General features: G+C 61.7%; 3 protein-coding genes across 8 annotated transcripts; 2 read left to right on the top strand and 1 right to left on the bottom strand.

Annotated features, from left to right (window-relative positions):
• Positions 1-71: 71 nt before the first annotated feature.
• Positions 72-6,141, bottom strand: LOC132008452 (xylosyl- and glucuronyltransferase LARGE2). 6 transcript variants are annotated; one of them, XM_059387081.1, is made up of 15 exons: positions 5,201-6,139; positions 4,948-5,106; positions 4,760-4,869; positions 4,363-4,445; positions 4,019-4,112; positions 3,551-3,722; positions 3,318-3,422; positions 2,749-2,861; positions 2,538-2,663; positions 2,305-2,460; positions 2,014-2,174; positions 1,366-1,644; positions 893-1,042; positions 614-809; positions 72-372 (listed from the first exon to the last, which is right to left on the bottom strand). In XM_059387081.1, exons 2-15 carry the CDS (start codon positions 5,042-5,044, stop codon positions 163-165), a joined length of 2,052 nt encoding a protein of 683 aa, XP_059243064.1. In that variant the 5' UTR covers positions 5,045-5,106; positions 5,201-6,139; the 3' UTR covers positions 72-162. The 6 variants fall into 6 exon arrangements, with proteins under 6 accessions (XP_059243064.1, XP_059243063.1, XP_059243065.1 ...); XM_059387080.1 differs by having other exon boundaries at positions 3,989-4,112; positions 5,201-6,137; XM_059387082.1 differs by having other exon boundaries at positions 1,366-1,410; positions 3,989-4,112; positions 5,201-6,136.
• Positions 6,142-8,293: 2,152 nt separating this feature from the next.
• LOC132008361 (peroxisomal membrane protein PEX16) lies at positions 8,294-15,130 on the top strand. The gene is made up of 11 exons (XM_059386879.1): positions 8,294-9,349; positions 9,552-9,587; positions 10,385-10,461; positions 10,767-10,900; positions 11,037-11,137; positions 11,877-11,957; positions 12,044-12,199; positions 12,306-12,378; positions 12,511-12,630; positions 14,303-14,367; positions 14,977-15,130. The coding sequence occupies exons 1-11, from the start codon at positions 9,238-9,240 to the stop codon at positions 15,033-15,035; spliced, it is 1,014 nt and encodes a 337-aa protein (XP_059242862.1). The 5' UTR covers positions 8,294-9,237; the 3' UTR covers positions 15,036-15,130.
• A 2,764-nt stretch (positions 15,131-17,894) lies between these two features.
• Positions 17,895-18,654, top strand: LOC132008460 (protein Frey). Its single transcript, XM_059387101.1, has 3 exons — positions 17,895-18,069; positions 18,267-18,340; positions 18,533-18,654. Exons 1-3 carry the CDS (start codon positions 17,966-17,968, stop codon positions 18,652-18,654), a joined length of 300 nt encoding a protein of 99 aa, XP_059243084.1. The 5' UTR covers positions 17,895-17,965.
• Positions 18,655-18,701: the final 47 nt, after the last annotated feature.

The following is an 18,701-nucleotide window of genomic DNA, read 5'->3' as shown; positions in this document are numbered from 1 at the left end:
CCCCACAGGTGCTCCAACGGAAGCCCTTTCCACTGAGACCTTCAATAATTTAAGTAGCGGGGGGGTAGGGAGGGTGGCTGGGTTGCTCCAGTGTCTACAGGGAGCCCTTGAGAGCCAAGGGGAAGCGCAGGGGTGAGCCATGGAGGGCCAGCCTCGGGGAGGTCAGGCGGGGCCTTGGGGTGGCTGCAGAGCGGTGAGGTATTTGAGGGCAGCAGCCCCGTAGTGACGGGACAAGTCCTGGTGGAACTCCTCCTTGAGGACCTGGAGGCAATCACGATAGGTGGGGCTGGAGCGGAAGCGAGAGATGTCAAGGCTTGGGGCATGCGGCAGATGGATGGTGAAGGCCTCGGGCAGCACCAGGAGCTCGTATTCCTATAGGACAGAAGCAGATGGACATCCACTGCCTGTGCTGGGGGGAGGGATGGGGAGCAGGCTTATCTGATCACCTCTAATAGCCAAAGTAAGGGTCAAAGGGCAGATTTTAGTTCTACACCAGTGAAATTTCTAATAGTACTGCTTAAGGGTTCCGTGTGCCGAGCCGAGGTGTAGTGAGCTCCCTGGGCCTGGAGGTATCCAAATTGAAACTGGAGGCAGTAAGGCACATCCTCCTCACCTGTGCATCCAGCTCCACGATGTGGGCCACCTTGTTCCAGCCAAAGCCTACGAATCGGGGGTCATAGCGGGGACAATCACGAGGCACCACCACATAGGGCTCGTAGTCAGCGGCCCACTGTACGCGGTATGGGGTCTGAGCCTCCCGCCAGCGGGCATAGTCTGTGGGCGCGTGACCCCGGGGCCACTCGTGGTACCTGTGGAACAGGATGGGCCTCGGTGAGAGGGTGGGGGGAGCCGTATGGGTGGGGGAACAGAGCCGAGCAGGGGCCTCCCCTACCTGAAGGTGTAGAGAGAGCCGGAGTCCAGCAAGGCCAGCAGCTCGGCCTTGGAACTGGGGAAGCGGAAGCGGTAGTGCAGGGTCTCGAACGCTGGCACCACCAGGGCCGCTTTCCGCTCGCTGCCTAGCTTCAGCTGCTCGATGGAGGCCCTGATCGGGGAGCGCCCATGAGTGCCGGAGGCGAGGAAGGCTCTGGGCCCAGCGATTCCCTTTCCTTTGCCGCAGGACCCAAGGCTAGCTGGCTCAACCGCCCCGCGGGAGACAGACAAGTGGGGGGCTGCTGCAGGAAGCGGTCCCAGCCTCCTCTCCTCTCCAAAGGCAGCCCGGAGAGCTGATGCGGCCCCGCCACCCTGCTACGAACCCCATCTTACAGGGGACATGGAGGTCCACAAAGGAGCCACCACACACTTGCCTAGGGTCCCAATCCACACACACACCCCTCTGCCGCTCCACTCCCCCGTCCCCGGGCCCACCTGAGGTAGTCGTAGAGGGAATAGGCAGGCAGGAAGTCAATGTCGCTGAGAAAGACGTAAGGCGTGAGGGACTGGGCCAATGCCACGTTCCGCAGCTGGTTGACAGGGTAGAGGGGACCCTCGCGGTATACCACGTGGTAGGCCACGTTCTGCCGGGCAGAGAGCACTGCCGAGGCCTCAACGAAACGCAGGAACTGCTGGGCCTCTGCGTCTGTGAGGTATAAGGCCAGGCTCATGGGGCCCGGCCAGTGCCTGCACAGGGCTTCCAGCATCTGCAGCCTGGGGCGAGGGGGGTGGTCAGCCCGCTGGGGCAGCTCTCCGGGGCAGCTGCCGCAGACACCCCTTCCCATGGGTGACTGAGCACCTTCCCGGGCCTTTCTAAGCTGGTCTTACCTGACCTGCACAACGACCCCACAAGGGGACCCCTTCCCAGGGAACAGGTAAGAACAGCAAAGGCTGGAGATAGGAAGACTTGCCCGTGGTCCCCCAGCTACGGACGTCGGTACCCAGGCACCCAAGCTCTTAACCACAGCCCATGTCTCCGGATCCGGGAACTCCTCAAGCCTCAGGCAGCGAGCAGGAGCTCTTCCTCCCACCCACTGAAACCGTCCTCTCGGAATCCCCCGTCTTGCTCCCCGGTACTCTCACCGGTCCATAGAGAGCTGGGCCACCAGCGTGACGTCGTGGGGCCGGGGGGACGGTGGCTCATGGGGCAGGAAGGTCAGGTGCACGCGGTGCACAGTGAGCTGCTGCTGCCGGAACTCGAAGCAGGCATCTTCCTCGTCCAGGTGCGCCAGGGCCCTCTGCACCTGAGGGGGTTTCGGGGAGACGGGCGCCAGGGCTGGGGCGGGAGGGCAAGTCCCCAGACAAGGCTAGGTCCTATCAGAACAGGGAGGGGGCAGAGCCTCCCTAAGGTGAGGGAAGGCGGCTCCCTCTCACCTGCTCGGCCCCGGAAGGGGGTGGGCTGGGGCAGCCGAAGAGCTCTCTCCGCAAGAGGTTGCCGTCATACCCCAGGAAGGTCAGGTGGAGGTTGCGGAAGTATCCCACGTGCTTATTCTTCACGCGAAGTTTCTTGGGTGAGTTCCAGTGGATTACCTGGGACCCAGGAGGGAGATGTTCAGGGAATGCGCGCAGAGACCAGAAGCCCACCGCTCGGCCCCAACCCCACTGACCTTGAGATCAGACGCCTCCGAGTAGCAGCGCTCAGCCAGCGTGTGGTCTGACAGCTGAACGTTCCAGATGCAGGGCAAGGTCTGCACCAACTCTGGGTGTTCCTTGATTACGGCATTGAAGATGTCCTGGGCAGAGACAGCCATCTTGTTGTGGCCCAGAGCCTGCCCCCCTCACCCTCCCACTGCTTCCCGTCAGAGGTCCCCCCCAGACCTGGTCCGCCAGTGAGGTGGCCGGCAGGGTGAGGAGCTCCCGTGTGGCCGTCAGCTTCCACATCTGCCCCCAGCCAGCCTGCCGGAGCCGGTCCAGCCGCAGGAGGATCACACCTGCCCGGGGGAAGGGGTCATCATGCCCACCTGGGCTAACCCTGCCCCTGGGGTCAGGGTTCATGAAGATGTCTTTTGAATGTCTACTTTTTGACTTATTGGTATTTTCTGACTGTTCAGACAGGAGCATGGACCACTTCAGTCAACCATCATTCCTTTTGGAGGTGAAAGGGGGGCACTGCCCAGCTTACAGAGCACCTCCACAGCCATCTTCTCCCACTCAAGTGACCCGACAGCTGGCAACATCATCCCCATTTCATGGATGAGAAAGCAAGAGGCCCAGGGGAACCAGGTGGCTTGGCCAAAGTCATCCAGCACAGCCAAGGTTGGAACTGTTTTCCAGCTCTTCTCCTGGTGTCCATAACACTATTCTTTGGTGGGGGGGGGAAGCGGTCCCTAGCATTCTGTGTCCTGACCAGTGGTCACCCCTCCTGCCTCCCCCGACCACTGTCCCACCTGTGTTAAATCCCCTGCCCAAGGCAGGCCAGGGCCTGTGGTTCCTCCAGAGGTTGCCCAGGTACCAGTCGCTCTGATTCTCCACAAGACCGATCACCTGCTCATCTGGGAGGGGAGGGCATGAGGGAGCTGCCTGAGGCCGTCACTGGCCCTCAGCTCAGGACTAGGCTACAGCCGGGCCTGGACAGGCCAGGGAGGGGGGACTGGCTGGGGCTGGGTCCCAGGCCTCTCACCAGAAAAGTGAGCAAAGAGTGCCCAGAGCTCTGCGATATCAGAGGCGAAGGTGACATCTGTGTCCAGGACAATGACACGGGCCAGGTCAGGGGGCAGGGCAGCAGGCAGCACTAGCTTCATGAGGCCGTACAGGCCAGAGTAGTGCTTGTTGGGGATCCAGGAGACCTGGGGCTGTGTGGGGGGAGGGGATGGGAAGGACAGGGCTTGAACCTGGCAGAGAAGGGCCTATGAGGGCCAGAACATACGCCAGGGGTGACACAAGAGGAAGAAGGCATGGCCCCAGGGAGGATGAGGGATTTGAGCTTCAGTGGGTGTGATGGGATCGGGGGTTCCAAGGCAGCTCTAACCTCTCCCCCACGCCCCACCCCCGATGCCCTGGGAGGAAGGAAAGGACTGGGCACTGCCAGAAAGAAGTCCAGAAGGGCCAGGGCCCCTGCCTTGAGCTCCTCTGCGTCATAGAAGCTGACCCCGACAGCGGGCACCATCCACGTGTAGAAGAGCATCTCCAGAATGTTCCTGGCCACGGCATCAGTCACCAGATGGAAGTGCAGCGGATTTTTCCTTTGGGAAGGACAGGTGAGGAAAGCTGATAGGCCCAAGAAAGAAGAACTCAGGACAAGACCCACCGGAGGGGCTCAGAAGTGGAAGCACAGCTTCTGCAGAGCTTTTCCGTCCCCAGCTTCGGATGCTGTTAGAACCATCTTCAACCACTGTCCCTGTGGTGCAGATGGGGCCACTGGAGCTCCCAGATCCCGCCCAAGCCTGTGTTCCCTTCCCTACTGGCTGACTCCCCACCCCCGACCTGTTATACCTGTAGAAGAGCACAGACTTCACCAGGGTGACGAGGTCTCGGCTGGAGTTGTGTCCCGCACACACGATGGCCACGTGCAATAGCTGGGGAGGGGATGACAAGGTGAGCAGCTGCCCCTCCCCCACCAGAGCCCACGACGGGGCTGGCCAGGCGGAGGGCAGCGCAGCCCCACCCGGCAACAGAGCTAAGGAAGACTGTGGTGGGGGCACTCGGAGCAGGAGTCCACCCCTATTTCACAAAAGGGGAAATTAAGGCCGGGAGCAGGGAAGGCGTCCCCAATGTCAGAGCCACCTGGCGGAGTCTCGCCAGGTGTCGCCATTCCCACAGGTGTCCGGGAGGTCCGGCTGGGGGCGCGGCGCCCCTGAGATTTCCGCCGCCAGGGGCCGCGCTCACCTACCTCGCACCTCCGCAGCGGCGGCGGCGGCGGGACGCAGTCCGAGTGGTTGTGGCCCCCGCGGTCCGCAGACGGGTCTCCGTCTAGGGCACCAGCGCCCGGCGGCCGCCAGTCTGCAGAGACACGTGGCGTCAGCGGGCAGGGGAAGGATCCCGGGCCCCTCCGCTCGCCTCCGCTCTCGCCGCGCTCACACTCCAAGTCCCCGCCGAACAGGAGGAATCCGATCAGAAGCAGCAGGAGCAGCAGCGCCGCGGCCCCCAGTGCCCGGGGGCGCCCTCGGGGCAGCATAGCTGCCGGCAGGGGCGCTCAGGGCGGAGCGCGACCCCGGGCTGTGGGCTCCATCGCGGTCCCTGAGGATCGGGGAGGGAGGCAGGAGGATCAGCCTTGGGCGACGAGGCCCGACGGCCGCCTGGTCTTCCGTCTCGCTCTCAGTCGCCACCTCACCTGCTCCAGCGGCTCGGGAACCCCGACCTTCCTCTTCCAGAAGGCGGCCGGGGTGCAGGAGAAGGGGGTGGAGGCGCAGGCCAGGCCCGTCCAGAGCAGGAGCCAGCCCCGCCCCCAACCTGGGTTCAGGTTTCACCTCCGCTCGGCTGAGCCCAAAGGGGCGGGGAGACCCCGGGGGTTGTGGGGTGGCTGGCCCCGCCCTCCGCCCCGGCATCCGACGCTCCCCCCCCAAAGCCCGGGAGGAACCCGGGGAACCCCCAGGATGGCAGGAGGGAGCAGGGGCAGCCACCCAGGAAGCCACGGTCCCCGCCACCTGCCCTGAGCCCATCCCCCTCTTCCAGCTCTGAGGCCCCATCTCCTTCCCTTAACCTCCCAACGGGGGAGGGGCCCGTGACCCCGGGCCCGGGATCAAAGGGACGGCCGGGTTAAGGCGGAAGGAGTGGAATGCGGGGCCTCGAGGGTCCGAGACACCTGCTCCGGGCACTGGAGGCGGGGCTGGCCGAGTCCTGCCCAAGCGCTCGGAGCACCTGGAGCTCCCGGGCCGCCCCACCCCCATTCATTTCTGGCAACACGGACAGAGCCGCCTTGCGAAGATCGACTCCTGCTCGGGAGCTGGCGAGGGGCCTCCCTGACGCGGGGACAGGGATTCCCCACCCTTGCCTAGACTTGCGCCTTGTGACTGGGGCTGGGACTGGATCTCTGACTCGGCCCCACCTCGCACCCCGCAGCCCACCGCAGCCCGGCCTCGGCCCTGGAAGGAGCGGTGGGCGCTCTGGCCCGTGAAGGAGAACAGTCACGTCTGGCTGAGCGCACATTCGTGCCAGGCCCGGTGCTGAGGTTTGCTGAGCCTCGTCTCGTTTAACCCTCCCCTCGTCTCGGTTAACCCTCCCTTTGGTCCTGTGACGCAGGCGTTATTCTCCCGAGGAGGGAAGTGACCTGTTCCAACACTGAGACCCCTTCCTAGGCTCTTCCCTGAAGGCAAAGTGTCCTGCTGCTCTACTCGAAGGCTTCCTGCCCGGGGACTTGCCCCTGATATTCCTTCTGCCTGGATTCCACCAGGTTGCCTACTCCCACCCCCCGAGGGCGGGCTCCTCCTTCCACCTCCCTTGGTTTATTTTATTCCTAGCCCTCCTGGAAGTTGACCTCGTGGACCTGTTTATAGCAGGTCTCCCCGCCTAGAAGAAGGCTAATCCTGGGCCTGGAGCCTTGTCTATCCTGTCCTGTACTGGGCCCGGGAGCCCAGCCAGGGTCCAGCACCCACGGAGCACTAAGTCGGTGCTGAAAGTGGACGAAATGCCCCAGGCCTCTCTGCCAGACCGGTTAGCGCAACTTCACCTATTAAAATGAGGGCCTGGGAGATCCTAACCCAAAAGCAGCTGTGGAAAGCAGTCCAGCATGAGACCCTCTCAAGTCTCTACCTTCAAGACGCCAGGAGACCTTTCTCTGGGAGATGGGGTTTTTCCAGGAAGGTCCAGTTTGGGAGGCCGGGGTCACGGTTGCCATGGAGACTGATGGTGGCTCCCTGCACATCTGGGAATTAAAAGGAGATGGGGGTGCAGAGGCTATCCTGGCGCTTGGAACTTTGAGCCTTTAGCCCCTCTGGCCCTCATCTCTAGCCTGGAGTGGGAGACAGGTGTGGCCATATGAAAGGGCAGTCTTCTAGGCCTGAAACCTCGTTTGACCCAGCTCTGCCCAGGACTTTGCTGTGTGACCTTAGCCTAGTCAAGCCCCCTCTCTGGGCCTCAGTGACCTCCTCTATACTGGTTAGACTGGTCTAGCTCTCTTCTCCTGTGGCTCAGGGCCGACCCGACCAATGGGAGGTTCTGGCCCAACTTGCCCAGAGGCCCTTCCATCCCAGCCAGGTGACCAATGCCAGGTAGAGGGACCCAGCAGGGAGGGGCTTTGCCAAGTACCTCCTCCACACATGGCCACTCTTTGTTTCTGGGACCTAATCAGGCCTGAGATCTGGAGAGGACATTCAGGCAACCTTGCTGCTTCCAAAGTGGCTGGGCCGGCTCTCCTCTCCCAGTCCTGCAGGGAAGGTGGAGAAACAGAGGCCAGTGCCCCTCACTCTGTCTGGGGGATGCTGCTGCTCTGTCCTCCACACCTTTTCTCCCCAGAACCACAGGCCCGTCAGCCCTGCGAGTATCACAGAAACTTCACACTCCCCGTCCTGTCCTCACTTTCTCCACGGCTGCAGAGGGAGAGACTGGAGGAGTGCCCACTGGTGAGGTTCGGGAACAGGTTCATTAAGATGGTGGGGTACAGGGAGGAAAGGAGAAAGAGCCCCACACTGAATGCCCTGAGCCCTGGTCTTAACCCCATCTACTGGCTAGACTCCCGACCACGTGGCCTCACTGTGTCACTGCCCTTGCTAGGCTGTGGGCAGTGGGAGAGAGGGCACTGCTGTGGGAGACGCACATTGTGGTCCATTTGGCCAATGCCATGTCACATGACCTGGAACAAGTCCTTTCGCCTACTGGGGCCTCTTATTCCCCATCTGTGAAAAAGAGTTCACACCTAGCTGGCAAGGTTGCCAGAAAGAGTCGTCTAGGAGTAAGCCTGGCATCCAGGAGGTGGTGAGAAACCGTGTTGATGATGCCCACGACTGCCCCCTCTGTTCTCCAAGAACTTTAGCCTCTCCCGAGGCCCCTGGACACATCTCCCTGGGTCATCATTGCTTAGCATGAGTAGGGAGGGTAGCTGTGTTTCCCCACCTGATATAGAAGAAAACTAAGCTGGAGAGGAGGGAGAAGGAGTGGGGAGGTCTAGGAGGGGCTGTGGCTTCCTAGTGAGTCGTGTTGTTGAAGCCGCCTAGGCTCTGTGGTCAGACTACAGCAAGATTCGAATGTGGCTGGGCGTTCTTAAGCAGATCCTTTCCACACCTGCTGATAATATTCCGTAGAGGGAATCAGGTAAAACAACGTGTTACTACTTTCAGAGTTCCCTGAACCAGCGAGTCAGGTCCCCAAAGGCTCAGACCCTTGACCCCACCCAGGCCCCGCCCCTTTCCCCACAGCCAATCAGTGGCGGCTTCCCCAGAGCGTCAGATGCCCCGCCTCTGGCGGCTCCTGTCCCGCCACAGCCTCTTTCAGGGAGGCCGCCCGGTATGGGAAGATTCCCGGTATTCTCGCCCGTCCGTTGGGGAGCCGCTGAGGACCGGAAGGTGCATCCGAGGGCCGAAAAGCGCTCTGAGATTGAGCCGGAGTTCAAGGAGCAAGGCTCCCCTCAAACCATTTTACAGATAGGAAAACTCGAGACCCAGAGAAGGGAAGCGCTCGACCAAGTCACCCCAAGCCAAGAACCGAAGGCGGAAACAGAGTTTTCTCCGCGAGGATGGGACTGCACACCCGCAGAGTGCATGCGGGAGCTGTGGCCGAAGCCCAGCACTAACAGTGGCTGACCAGGGATCGAGACTGCGTGGAGGGCTGGATTCTTCCTTGCCTCGGTTTCCCCAGCACTACCTCTGGTAGGGGTCGGGAGACGAGGCAAGTGGCCAAAAAGACGCCTGCCAGGACTGTCTCCGCGCCTCCTCAAGTCTGATCGTAATTCCTTTAGCCGACCACCTCCCCGCCCCCTTAAAATACGGTCCTCCCGTTCGAGCCTCTCGGTGTTCTATTGGAAAGACTCTAGGGTCCTAGTCCATTCTCTAGAATGAACTGCTCAGACTACCGCGGGAGCTTCCCTGGAACTGCTAACTGCGCAGGCGCAAGGGCCGCCTACCCGGAAGGCGGAAGAACCGGGTCCCGACGCCGCGGGGAGGGTCGGGGGCGGAGTGTGTATTAACCAATGACCTGAAGCAGCAGGGAGGGCGGGATCAGGCTCGCAGTTGCTAAGCGCTACCCTGGAGGGAGGTGATTTAGGCAATGAGGTGAAGGGTGGTTCAATGGCCCTTCACGTCATTATCCTTCTGGCCCTCGGAAGTTAAGCAACGAAGAGGCGGGCCTAGGACCGGAAGCAGGAAGGAGGGCGCAGGAAGAAGGGTGTTGCAGCTGGTCGTGCAGTCGGTCCGTGAGTCTATCCGTCCCGAGGGCAGGATGGAGAAACTGCGGCTTCTGAGCCTCCGCTACCAGGAGTACGTGACTCGTCACCCGGCCGCCACGGCCCAGCTGGAGACTGCAGTGCGGGGCCTCAGTTACCTGCTGGCAGGTGCTACCCTGACCTTTGCCCCAGCCCTTAGGGGCTCTGACCCCTGACCCCCACTGGCCCCTTCCCTTCGGAATCAGAATAGTGATCGCTGTGCTTGAGGAGTTCCGTCCAGGTTCCCATCGGGCATAGGGAGGGGACGTCTGCGCCCGAAGCCGCAGGCTGAGGCGAATGCTCACCGTCGCCTCCTGTGCCTTCTCCCCAGGTCGCTTCTCCGATTCGCACGAGCTGTCAGAGCTGGGTGAGTGGGGCTCTGGGGTGGGTGGGGGGCGGCGAGGCTTCCCAGAGCGGGGACCACCCCGGTCCGCAGTCCTAGGCTTTCCGTTACATGGTCCTGCACGGAATCGGACACAGTTCCAGAGTCCACGGTCTTGACGTCTTCCCCCCGCCCCCCAAATAGACCAGAGACAAATCTGGGGACCTTGACTGGTCTGGCCACTGACCCAAGTACCTTGCCTGCCTTTGCCCAGTTAATCTTCCCTGGAGTTATAGGAGGTGGGTAGTGTAACTGTCCTCAGTGTCCAGTTAAAGGGGCAGCTCAGTGAGGTTACGGGACAACTACTGATGATCCGAGAGGCAGGATTCAAGCCCAGATTTCTCACATTCGAGGAGCCTCAGACTGTAACTGCCTCAGTCATGTTTGCCCAGGGAGCATGGGAGGTGGAACTGGAGCTGCCTCTGGGCGGGGTTGGGGGCGGGCAGGCTGCAGAGAGAGGAGGCCAGGAGGCAAGACCACCCATCCATGGCTGTGAGAGCGAGGGGCGGTTCTGGGCAGCCGGCCAACCAGGGCTCTGGGGCAGGGCAGTCACTGCTTTGTCACAGAGATCAAACCATCCCTTCATGTTCCAGCCACCCACACGAGATCTTACCCGGGAGCGGGGAGCTCTGAGGAAGTGGGTGAGGAGGCGGGTTGGTTTCCACACAGTCTGGGGCAGGAGGAGTAGAGCAGGTAACAGGTGATCCCTGCAGCTCTGGGGAGAAGGGGAGGGTGGCGAGGCTGCAGGAGCAGCCCCTGAAGGCCACAACTCTCCCTCTCAGTGTACTCTGCCTCTAACCTGCTCGTGCTGCTTAATGATGGGATCCTGCGGAGAGCGCTCCAGAAAAAGTTGCCTGTGGTGAGAATTCTGGCTGGAGCTGAGGGCGGGAAGCTTTGGGACTGCGTGTGTAGCCTGTGTTACCATCTCAGTGTGAGACATGCCCACGTCTGCTGAGGTTCAGGCCGTCTCATCAGGGGAAGGGTCGAGTTGTTAGTGCCCCTGTCTCAGATGAAGAGACTGAGTTTCAGAGGCATAGGGTAGCCTCTGCCCCCTGGAGAACTCAGGCCTACACGGGTAGTTTTAGGGGAAAATCCACCTCCCCTAGGGGGATGGCCTGGGACTGGTCCCCCCAGCCCTGACCTCTTGGCCTGGGGTCCTTGCAGTCGCTGTCCCAGCAGAAGCTGCTGACATGGCTGAGCGTGCTGGAGTGCGTGGAAGTGTTCATGGAGATGGGGGCCGCCAAGGTGTGGGGTGAAGTGGGCCGTTGGCTTGTCATCGCCCTCATCCAGCTGGCCAAGTACGTCGGGACTGAGGAGGGCAGGTCCTGGGTGGAGGTGACTCTGGCCAGCAGTTCGGATGGGGTTCATCAGAGCACCCCTGACCCCCTGCTGGCTAGCCATCGCCCCCGCAGCCGTGTCATACTCCCAACCCAGGGCTGTCCTGCGGATGTTCCTGCTGATCTGGTTCAAGGCTGGCCTCCAGACCTCACCCCCCATTGTTCCGCTGGACAGGGAGACCCAGGCACGGCCCCCTGGTAAGCTGTTGCCACTCTCTGGAGTGACCTGGCACATGGAACTAATTCGTGGGTTTCGAGCGGGCCGGCGGGAGTGGCGTGTTGTCTGTTCAGGGAGCACATCTATCCCCAGCAGTTCAGTTTGCTCTCATTCCCCTGTATTGTACAGAGGGAAAAAAGGATGAGGGTAGAGGCATAATCAGAACTTGAACTCAGGACTCCCGGCACCATTGTCTTCTTTTTTGTGGGTGGCAGGAACGAGGGACAGCATGAGGTGGAGACAGAGGTCCTGCCAACCATGGGCCTTGTTCTGGATCTCAAGTGCCACAGTTGTGTGAGGCTGGGTACCTGGCAGATCTGTCCTTTCGGGGCTTCGTACTCCTTACCGGTTGGCCTGATGCTTCTGGCCCTCGATGGGGACCATTCTTTGCTTCTCCTCCTGATCATATTGAATGCAAAGGCCTGAGAAGGCCTGGGCTCTCCCTCTTTCCCTCCCTCCCTCCAGTCCCCAGGGAGGTCTGGCTTCTTGGCTGGCTCCCCTGCCACCGGTGATGCTGCACTTTCCCCAGGCCGGGGATGGTGCTGACCCCACATCGCTGGCGACTGCGTCCTGCCTCAGCCGCTGCCTTGGTCCAGGCTTGTCCACGCTCACCTGTTCTCCCCTCAGCGCCCCAGGAGCGTTCACGGCACGCATGTTCTCCACAGGCTCTGCTGGAAACGTGGCCCTCTGACAGCATGGCCTTCTGTCTGTCCCTGCTAGATGGTGACCAGAGCACTGACAGCCAGGAGCAGTCGTACGTGGGGAAACGGTCAAACCGAGTGGTACGAACCCTCCAGAACAGTAAGTGTAGGATGTTGTGGCCCGGGCGCCTCAGGGCTGAGGTCAGCCTGGGCCTGACTGCTTAGCCGTGGCCCTTGTTTCTCTAGCCCCATCCCTGCACTCGAGGCACTGGGGAGCCCCCCAGCAGCGGGAGGGGCGGCAGCAACAGCAGCAGCGCGAGGAGCTGAGTGTCACCCCCACCCCTCTGGGCCTGCAGGAGACCATCGCAGAGTCCTTGTATATCGCCCGGCCGCTGCTGCACTGTATCCTCAGCCCACACGGCTGGCCAGCCCTGCAGGACGGGCCGATGGGGAGCGGGGGGCGGGGTGGGCCATGTGCTGGAGACCTCCTTGACACCATGGCCATCAGTGCTCAGCCTGGGCCTGTGGGGTCAGCGGTCGTGGACACCCTGGCTCCTCTCTGGGGTCGTGGATGTGACCAGGTAAGCCTGGGCCTGGCTGGAGAGACCACTCCCTCTGCTGGGTTTTGTGCTGCAGACCTGTCTCCACTGGAGCAGATGGGGGGGCCCCCCTCCCCCGTTGCTGGTCCTGACTGTGTTCCCTCCTGCCCCCAGCCTGAGCCTCCTGAGTGACAGGAAGGGCCTGAGCCGGAGGGAGCGGCTGGAGCTGCGGCGACGGACCATCTTGCTGCTCTACTACCTGCTACGCTCCCCGTTCTATGACCGCTTCTCCGAGTGAGGACGGGCCCCAGGAGGGGCGAGGCCCACCCTCGGCCTGCACCCACTGCCTTGGGGTGTTCAGGCCCCTGGCCTAGCCCTGGGCGTGCTGAGGATGGGGCCGTGGGGATGGAGGGGGGGCTTTCTTCCTGCTGAGTGGTTTGGAGCCCCACATTGCAGAGAGGCCCTTGAGGTTCACAGAAACTGGGCACCTTAAACCGAGCCGCCCAGCTGGCCTGTGGCAGAGCCAGGGGCCACCTCCATGATCTCTCTTAGCCTCTCCCTACCTTGCCCAGCCCCCGTTGTCTCCTTTGAGGGCCCAGAGCTTCCGGCCTTAGCCAGGCTCAGAGGGCCCACTGGCGGCAAGTTGGGGGGTGGCTTGGGACCAAGTGCCGCAAGGTCTGCCGGGTGACTGCCTGAGGTGTGACTGTGATCTGGAGGGGCGGGGGTGGTCCCTGTACAGCGACGGGGGCCAGGAGACAGACGAGAGGCTCCTGTCTTAATAAGTCCTCTGCTGGAAGACTGCAGTCATACCCGGAATCACATTTCCTGCTAGGACTGCACAGCCTCTGTTTGGGTTTGGTTTGCTTTGTTTCTGAGGCAATAGGAAGTGAGTTTGGGCTGCAATTAATGCCACCTCAGTGAGAACAGCCGGGCCTGGCTGGCCCTGTTTCCAGCTAAGTTTGCAAGCTCACAAGCTACTAAAGCCAAATCCTATTCCCTGCTCTGAAGGAATATTCCAGAGACTTACGTGGACCATATGAGCTCCCCCCACAAACGGTCTGCCCTTTGCAGAGGAAGCATAGCCCCAGGATCTTGGAACTGAGGCATTTTGAGGTGACCATACCAGCAGAGGTGGCCCCATAGGCGGCGAGCCTCTAGTTTGGCTCCTGCCAAGCAGACCAGCCTAGTACCCTTACAGCAGTGGCTCAGACTGAGAAAGGTGTAGAAACCTGCCAGAGAAATTCCTGTTTCCCCAGAGGACAGGGAGTGGGCTGCTGAGCGGCTCTGGGGCACAGGCTGTGTGGGGAGCCCCCTGTCCTTCCTGTCAGAGACCGAGTGTCATCTCTGGGGCCGGGCTGCCTTCCAGTTGTGTGACCTTGGGCAAGTTACTGAACCTCTCTGTGCCTCATCTGAATGACGGGGACATGATTGTGCCCGCCTCAAAGGGTTGTGGGAGGCCTTCTGTGACCTCAGACATACGGGAGTGCTTGGTACAGAATCACTCAACAGATGCCGAGTCTTGTCATCATTTCTCTTGTTACCATCCCCAGCACTGTCGTGTCACCCCAGGTCCTCCCATGGGAAAGTACCATCTCTTAAAAAAAAACAAAAAATAAGGCTTTGGCCCTGGCCCCTTCCTCTGAGTGTGCCTCCCTCAGGGGGCCTGGTCACTCAACATTGGCTCATAAGGTTTCAGCGTGGCTCAGCTCTTCTGGTTCACGGGGCTTCTCGAAGGTGGGGCTGTCCTTCTGGGCCCTCACCATCCTTGTGCTGGGACTGGCCCATGTGCGGTGCCCCAGGAATGCGTTGGCTCAGGAGAAGGAAGGGCAGGACGAGGGAGGACTGTGTGTGGTGCCGCGAGTAAGGCCAAGTCCGGAGCTGAGCTGTGGGCGGTCCAGGCCTATGGCCGGGGTTGTAGGCACCGAGACCCCCCCACTCAGCCTGCTTCCTGCTCATGTCTCTGCAGGGCGAGGATCCTCTTCCTGCTCCAGCTGCTGGCAGACCACGTTCCGGGCGTTGGCCTGGTGGCAAGTAAGTGCAGGATAGGGATGTGATGATTACAGAGTGTCACGGGTCTGTCCAGTGGCCCGTGTCCTTGACTATTGTCTCTTTATCTCCTTGTCATTTGATTCTTGACAGAGTCAGGAGAGGGAGCCCAGAGAGTCAGGTTGGGCGGGTGACAGCTCCTGGGCAGGGCCAGGCAGGCACATAGAGCCTCAGGGGTGGCTGGAAGGGGGTGTCCTGTCCTGGGAGAAGTGTAGGGCCACCCTGGGCTGTCAGCCTTAGCTGCCCCGGGACCCCGGAGCCGTATACCCCTGGCTTCTCTGGGGCTTTCTGGTGCCCACCAGGCTGTTTGGAGCTCTTCCCTCAGCAGAGAGGCCATCAGTGTCCACAGTGGGACCAGCCCAGTGGCTTCTTGAAGCCTGAGGGTCTTCTTGCAAAGGGGACAAAGGTCGCTGCTGCTGCTGCTGCTTTCCTAGGGGCGGACAGGTGGGAGAGTCTGTGGGGCTGGTGGCCCAGTAGATGTGAGCAGCTGGGCTGGGGCTGCTGAGGCTCCTGAGAACGGCCTCAGGTAGAGCAGAGTCAGGTTGGGGCCAGGTTGGAGTCTGGCCCTCAGCCCCGAACTCCCTCTCGTTCCAGGGCCGCTCATGGATTACCTGCCTGCCTGGCAGAAAATTTATTTCTACAGTTGGGGCTGACCTATCCCAGGAGTGGGTGCAGGGAGGGGCAGGGGTGCCCCAGCCGCTGGGTCCCCCAGGGCCCCTTCACCCTAATAAACCGACTCTGGCAGCGAGCCCGCCTGTGGCGTCTCCATCCCACTGCCCGGCGCTCCTGGCACCCCCACCCAGCAGCCAGGCCACCCACGCACCTCCCGAACATCTCTGGCCGTGGAGCCACTGCCTCCTGCCCCTCATCCCTGGGCTGAGAACCCTCGGTTGGGACGGGGGCCTGGGCTTCTCCGGCCACAGAGAGCTGGGATCTGGTCTCTGCAAGCATGGGAAGCCGCTGGCCATGGCAGCTGCAGAGGTTAATCCCACACCTCTGTCCCCGATCCTGGTGACAACAGACAAGGCCCAGCTGGGCACACAGTGCCTGTGTGGCCTCTGGCCAGAGCCTCTGTCTGCCCCCTCCCTGCAGGGCCCTGTCGCTCCAGCCTGCCAGCCTCTCTGTGCCAGAGCCTGGTGAATGGTGGGCCCAGCTTGGTTTGGGGACTGCTGGAGCCCCCAGCCCCCATTTGATGGCAGGAGGTTTTCTCCCATAGGCACCAGCCAGCCATGGGGCCAATGCTGGGGACAGGTGTCAGAGGGACTCAGAGCCTGAGCGGGTGCAGGTTCGGGAGTGTGAACTGGGGTCTCCATGCACACTCCCTGCCAGCTCCCTGGAGACCATGCAAACGCGCACACGCACGCAGCTGGGGAAGGTGCAAGTGCCCAGACCGAGCGACCAGATGGCTGATCTGCCTGGCCTGTCCCCTTCTCAGCCGCCACCCCTGTCCCCTGTGAACAGACTGTCCTCTCCTGCTGCAGTGTCTAGCCCAATGAGCCGCCCTCTGAGTTCCAAGGGCTCCATCTGCACCAGCCTCTACCCTGCCTCATTTCCTCTGTCACTTTGGGGGGAGCTGTGGCGGGGGGCAGCCTTTCCCTGCCACCCCCCTACCCCGAAGGCACATCCAGGTCCAGGACTGGAGGGTGAAAAGGACAAGCTCTTCAGGGAGGTCACAGCTTGGAGCCCTGACTGTTGCCGGGCATGTACCCTATAAGTGGTGTCTGGCCCGGGGCTGTCCGTGCAGTGGGAGGAGAGCAGGCCTCCCCGCCGGGCACTCACCCACCAGCGGAGACATGGAAATGAGGCATGCGGGGCGTGAGAACAGGTAGGAGCGAGTCCCTGAGGAAGGCCGGGTCCAAGATGGGAGAGCAGAGGACAGATGCCTGTGGAGGGCACACCTGTCAGGGAGGCCTCTCTTCTAGTGGGGGTGACCCTGCATCAGTGCCCTGCAGGCTTCAGCTGGGAGACGACATTGTGCACAGCAAGTCGCAAGAAACTCAGACCTGCCTCCGGAAGGCAGCGGGGAGGGGAGCATTTTAAACCTCATCCCTGGGACGCCTGGGTGGCTCAGTCGGTAAAGCATCTGCTGCCTTCGGCTCAGGTCCTGATCCCAGAGTTCCGGAATCAAATCCCCCATTGGGATCAAATCGGAGTCCTTCAGCAGGGATCTGCCTCTCCCTCTGCCCCTCACCGTGCTCGTGCTCTCAAATAAAAACTTGCTAAAAAAAATACACCTCACCCCAGCGGTCTGGTGCAGGGGCTCCCATCGGGCGGTGCTGGAGGCTGAGCACAGGGACACAGTGGCAGAATCCTCCAGCAGTGGATGGGCCTGGATTCAGGTAGGCTCGGGAGTGGGTGTGGCTAGAGGAAGATGGTGGCATCTTAGAGGCAAGGAGGGTGAGGGACGAGGGACTGAGTTGGGCAGAGTGTCCAGAACTGTGGGTTCCCGGCCCATAGAGGATGGGGACCCGGGCTTGTTGAGGGATAGCTGTGTCTAGGACACAGAAAGGGAGATGACCACTGAGCAGTTAGCGTGTGGGCTCAGAGCACACAGGGACAGTCTGAAGGAGATGCCAGCACTTGTCACCCTGGGGGTTGCTGAAGAACAGGAGCCAGGGATGTCCCTCTCCCGGCCTTGGGCACGTGGGCAGTTACGGGTGAGGAGCTGGGCCCCTGGATTGTCTGCTAAGAAGCCATGAGGTTCCCAGAGTGCAGAGCCCTGTTCAGCCCTCGGGTTCTGAGTGCACAGGTCTGGAGCGGGCTGGGGTTTTGGAGGTGAGCTTGGGCTGCGCGCTCCGACGGGCCGGGAGGAGCCTGGCTCCATGCTAGCACGTTGCATTTATTCAACAAATCTTGACTGAGCATCTACCGGCTGTGACTGGGGATCCTGCCTCGAACAAAACCAGTCTCTACCCTCGGGAAGCTTCCACTCTAGGGAGCAGGCTTTGCTACCGACTCAAAAGCCCTCTGTCCAACCTCAGGGGTGGTGGCAGGGCCTGGGGAGCCCCGGCGCTGGGCTGTTGGAAGCTTCGCAGAACTGGGTGGGGGGGTGTCTCTTAGAGCAGCCCGACCCCCGGGCCAGGGCTGAATGGCCTGCTTGATGCTCTCTGGCTGGAGGACGGTTCCGGCGTCACTGGGGGGGTGGGGGGAAACAGGGCGGTGGCAGCAGGAGGCCGGAGGCCGCGGAGTGGGAACGGCTGGGGCTCCACGTACCTCTCCTGCGTGCCACTTCTTGGGCACCTAGGTATGCACCTAGGTATGCACCTTCAGAGACGAGAAGGCGGTCCGCAACTGACATGGCCGCCTTGCAGGAGACAAGGTGGGGCTAAGAATGGAGATCAGATGCCAAAAATCTATGCCCTTAACCCTCGGGCAGTGACACTAGAGCAAGAAACTGTTTGGCACCTGTTGGCCGACAGCATCGACAACATGAAATGAAGACCAAAGCTCTGCTGGACGTTTCTGGCCTGGCCGAGCCCTGGAACCCTGCCCTTTGTGAGGCGGCCCGGGAGTGGGCAGCAGTTCCGTCCTTCTGCCGGGGGAGGGGCAGGCAGAAGCCAGGGGACAGGGACCTGAATAGGAGATGGTTCTCGCCATGCTGGGGGCTCTGCATCCCAGGGCTGGGCTGAGCCTCTTCCTCCTCTACCTCGTCCTGGCAGCTGCACTCCTCCGCCCCCAGCCACTGAGGTAACACCAGGGGGCACAGGCTCAGGGGCCCACAGGTGAGGCTCTGTCGTGCTGCCTCCCACTCCGCTTCCCAGAGGACTGGCTGGTGCCATAGTCCTGGGTGTCGCAGCTCACGCAGTCCCCCACCCTGAGCCCTCACAGGGAGGTGGTTAGTGGCCTAAAAGGGCCCAGGCTGAGCACCCCAACACCTCCCGCAGGCCTCAGCGATCTGTTCCTGAAGAATTTTCAGCCCCTCTGCAACTCTCACAGCCACTTTCTGGCCTAGTGGATGGTAATATCTCAGCCCTGCCCTGCCCGGCTGCCCTCCCCTGCCCTTGCCCCGTGTGCCCCCCACCCCCGGGGACACATGCCCTAGGGGAGGGCACCCACACCCAGCCTCCGGGGCTTTTCATCCCAAATGGCACCATTCTGGGGTGATCTTGGTGGATTTACCCCTGCCACCCACACCCTCTTCTCTTCTCAGACTATGGGGTTCGACCCAAGCACCCCTGGCCACGAGGGCCTCGACCCCTCCTCTCCCGAGCCCAGCAGCGCAAGCGTGATGGGCCAGACATGGCCGAGTATTACTACGACGCACACCTGTGACCGGCGCCCATTATAAAGCTGTTCTGTGCAGCCAAGGCTTGGGCTTT

The sequence above is a fragment of the Mustela nigripes genome, unplaced genomic scaffold (assembly GCF_022355385.1).
Source record: "Mustela nigripes isolate SB6536 unplaced genomic scaffold, MUSNIG.SB6536 HiC_scaffold_148, whole genome shotgun sequence".
Lineage (NCBI taxonomy): Eukaryota > Metazoa > Chordata > Mammalia > Carnivora > Mustelidae > Mustela > Mustela nigripes.
The sequence above is the reverse complement of the archived record's forward strand: the minus strand, read 5'-3'. Positions and strand labels throughout refer to the sequence as shown.